Source organism: Nansenia antarctica (genome assembly GCF_963989245.1).
Source record: "Nansenia antarctica genome assembly, chromosome: 13".
NCBI classification, from domain to species: domain Eukaryota; kingdom Metazoa; phylum Chordata; class Actinopteri; order Argentiniformes; family Microstomatidae; genus Nansenia; species Nansenia antarctica.
In genome coordinates this window covers 15,714,434-15,718,505 of record NC_137683.1, presented here as the reverse complement: position 1 = coordinate 15,718,505, position 4,072 = coordinate 15,714,434, and the positions used below count along the sequence as shown (strand labels likewise).

At 52.2% G+C, this 4,072-nt stretch overlaps 1 protein-coding gene across 1 annotated transcript in view; it reads left to right on the top strand.

The window, feature by feature from the left end:
- Window positions 1–792: 792 nt before the first annotated feature.
- The window catches only part of LOC308169325 (ankyrin-2-like), a gene marked incomplete at both ends in the record, with an annotated part of 104,887 nt that continues 101,607 nt past the window's right edge, over window positions 793–4,072 (top strand). Inside the window, one exon of the mRNA XM_080544011.1 lies at window positions 793–927. Coding sequence (XP_080400137.1) covers window positions 793–927 — 135 coding nt within the window. The remainder of the gene's footprint in view (window positions 928–4,072) is intronic.

The following is a 4,072-nucleotide window of genomic DNA, read 5'->3' as shown; positions in this document are numbered from 1 at the left end:
TCCTCTCCGCCAACGTAACCCTCCCTCCCCTCCCCTCCCTCTCCCTCCCTCCCTCCCACCCGTTGCGTGATTAGTGGGGAAGTCTTGTATTTGGAACGGCTGACAGACAAGATCCCAAACCTGAAGGTTCCCAGTATCTGCTGCCTCTGTAGGTACAGGGTGGCGGAGGGACAATCTCTCTCTCTCTCTCTCTCTCTCTCTCTCTCTCTCTCTCTCTCTCTCTCTCTCTCTCTCTCTCTCTTTCTCTCTCTCTCTCTCTCTCCTCCTCTATCAGCTTACCTCTGGTGGTGTGTATCAGACCCACCCCCTCCTCTCTCTCTCTCTCTCTCTCTCTCTCCCTCCCCCTCCCTCTACCCACACACACACACACACTCTACCAACCTCAGTGTCAGTGTTCCAGGGAGTGGGTGAGGGAGCCAGGGCTGGAGCATATCATCTGTATGTCGGTCGGTGGTTGGAGGCACATCGAGGGGACAAGCAGCTGCCTCGTCCTCCCTCTCATCCTCTATTTCTCGCTTTCTGCCTGTTCCTCCCCCTCCTTCTCCTCCTCCTCCTCCTCCTCCTCCTCCTCTGCCTTTTTGCGGACGGCTTGCGTCTTGTCTTCTGCTGCCCTTCGCGGAAAGTCACCACCCCGCTGGGAATCTTATCCGTTAACCCCTTCATGGTGCTCTGATCTTTCGGGTCGTGGGGGAAAGGAGTTCTAAAAGGAGTTTTGTCGGGCTGAGGTATTTTCCCCTCACTGGCGTTGTTTGTGCGAGCGAGCGAGAGCTAGGACGTACGTAGCGAGCGACCATGGCCCACGCCGCGGCCCACATCAAGAAGTCCCGGTTGGCGGAGCCCGTCGAGCCGGCCGTGGACCTGAAAGCGCTGGAGAAAGCCCGGGAAAGGAAGAGACGTTCCCGGGAGCGAGCCGAGCGCAAACGCAAGGTAATGAGGATGAGGCGAGAATACTACGTGATCTCTTTATCACCATCTTAATCACCCCTTAATCACCCCCCCACCCACCCACCCACCCACCACCACCACCACCACCACCACCACCACCCATACCTCACACATCATCCACCATCACTCTGGTCACAACCAGACCAGCTGGCTGCTCACCTCCACGCGACACCCTCCGCATTACCCAGGGTCTGAGGGTTATATACCTTTGGCCGTCTCTCTTCTGTCAATTCTCCTGCTGCACCATCGTCACCGTCATGATCACGGTCGGTCGGTCGTCTACAACAACAACCCAGGGATGAGGAAGGAGACTGTTACCATCCTCTACCTGCTCCGGCAGATGCAGGGTTTCCTAATCCCTAGAGAGCCCCCTTGACCTCGGCTCGCAGATTACCGATAAACTAGTGGTATTATATCATCTCTCTCTCTCTCTCTATCTCTCTCTCTCTTTGCCAACTGTCCACGCCACCGACCGACACCACCACCGACCATCAACCATCTCTCGACAGTCCTGCTCCCTCATCATTCTCTGTCAGTCATCAATCACAACAACACACCACAGTCACTCTCTGTCTCCATCCCCCAGTCAAACTCAAGTCACCCTCCCCCCAACATCCATGGCCAGAAGAGTCCTCTAGAATAGTGTGTGTGTGTGTGGGGGGGGGTGTCACGCCCCTGGAACACCTCTCTTTCTCAGCGTACCTGTGCTGAGGTCTCCTCTGGTGCAGTGGGCCGGCTATGCAGTAATTCGACTGGCAAATCCACGGATGGATGCAGTGTTTGTGCACTTGCACCACTTTATATAGCTCCCTTCATTATGTAAATACACTGGTGTTGTCCCTATCACGGCACTGTTTCATTAGATTAGATTCAACCTTTTCTGTCCTTGCACAGAGTACAACGAAATGTGACAGAGTTTGATGAAAAAGTCAGCAAGTCTGGCAACATATTATTTTTATTTTTATTTCCGATTATGAAAGAGTAGTAATTGTAAGCTTTCAAATGATATGTCATATATTGAAATCTGAATCTATTTCAATGTTGATACCCCCCAAATCACCGTACTGAGAAAACCAGCCTCAAAGTATTCACAGCCTTTTTTCAGAGAGGTAATGGATGGGAACAATAGCTGGTTAACTCCACCCCAACCATTCCCTCAAGACAACACTACCTGTCATTATCTACCTGTCATCTGTCAGTGGGATTGTCAGCTAACCCTCAGGAAACAAACTTGCAGCCTGCATTATCATAAACAACGTTTTTCATAAAGTACGCCTGTGTGTGTTCATTGATGCATTATCATATTTGGTGCCAAGTACATTTTTAGAAGTGAACATACTGTACTTCAGTCCTGTACAATTCTGTAGAGTGGGTGGGTAGTTATTCCATTTGTGATTTTGCCCAAAGAATAGAAAGAACAGCATCACTAATACTAATACAAGGGTTATTAACCCTAATACCACCAACATACCTATATATTTTAAACCTGAGGAAAAGTGACCTTTTCCACTAGTGGAAAATACCCTTGTTGTATTCTCATTCATTCTGCAAATACGTTAAAAGTTTTTAGAGCTGCTTAACCTATTGTTGTTGTGTTGCCTGTCCCCTCCAATGCTGCTATTTTCTTTTGGGTTCCACTGAGAAGAGGAGATTATCACTGGGATTATTGACTCTGAGAGGACGACTCTTAATGGCAGACGTGGCCAACACAGTCCTAAAAATGATCCCATTCAATGTGGTCAAACGTCTGCGCACAAGCCAGAGGCAAACCTCCATTATACCCAGGCTTATCGCCAGCAAATGATCTATTATGCCAAAACAATCGACCCTACGAGATAGCAAAGTCGTTCTGTTGGAGGCCGGCGGCATCGTTATCTCGGTAATCTGTACCCATTTCCTCTTTTAACACAGCGGTTCAAGTGCATAGTGTTTTTCATAACACACAGGCCTTCTCTCAGTTGCGTCCTCTCCTCCTTCCTCTACTCCCTCCTCTCCTCCCTCCTCTCCTCCCTCCTCCCCTCCCTCCTCTCCTCTCTCCTCCCTCCTCTCCTCCCTCCTCTCCTCCCTCCTCTCCTCCCTCCTCCCCTCCCTCCTCTCCTCCCTCCTCTCCTCCCTCCTCTCCTCCCTCCTCTCCTCAGTCTTCTCCTCCCTTCTCTCCTCCCTCCTCTCCTCCCTCCTCTCCTCCCTCCTCTCCTCTCTCCTCTCCTCCCTCCTCTCCTCCCTCCTCTCCTCCCTCCTCTCCTCTCTCCTCTCCTCCCTCCTCTCCTCCCTCCTCTCCCTCCTCTCCTCCCTCCTCTCCTCAGTCTTCTCCTCCCTCCTCCCCTCCCTCCTCTCCTCCCTCCTCCCCTCCCTCCTCTCCTCCCTCCTCTCCTCCCTCCTCTCCTCAGTCTTCTCCTCCCTTCTCTCCTCCCTCCTCTCCTCCCTCCTCCCCTCCCTCCTCTCCTCCCTCCTCCCCTCCCTCCTCTCCTCCATCCTCCACTCCTGTCCTGATGAACCCACCCCAGGGAGTGGAGGAGAGGGAGATGAGGAGACTGAAAGTGGACGTGACGGTTCGAGGAAACAAGCCAGAGCTGTTCCTCCAATCCCCTGATCCTCCCCTCCTACATTAGAGCTGTTCTTCCAATCCCCTTATCCCCCCCTCCTACATTAGAGCTGTTCCTCCAATCCCCTTATCCTCCCCTCCTACATTAGAGCTGTTCCTCCAATCCCCTTATCCTCCCCCCCTACATTAGAGCTGTTCTTCGCACCATTCTCTTCCTCCCATGGGAAGGTCTTTTTTTTCCCACGTCAATAGCCGAGTTGTTTACGTGAGGCGTCAGATTGAAACTCGGTGACCGCTCTGGACGCGTCCGCACCTGACACAACCGCACTGTGCGTGCAACCAGACGCACCCCAGACGCTCTGCTCCAAGGGCCAGGGGGAGATGGCTTAACAGTTGTTCCGTGTTTTTGGTGGAAAAGTGAAAGTGAGCGGGATTTAACCTCTGCTATGCACTTAACCTCTGCTATGAACTTTGTATTCTGTGGGTGACCTGGATTGGAAACGGAGAGAGCGTGCGTTCTAATTCTGAGATGTTATCACTGCCTGCCTGTTCTAGTGACCCCCCCCCCCCCCTTCCTCAACATAA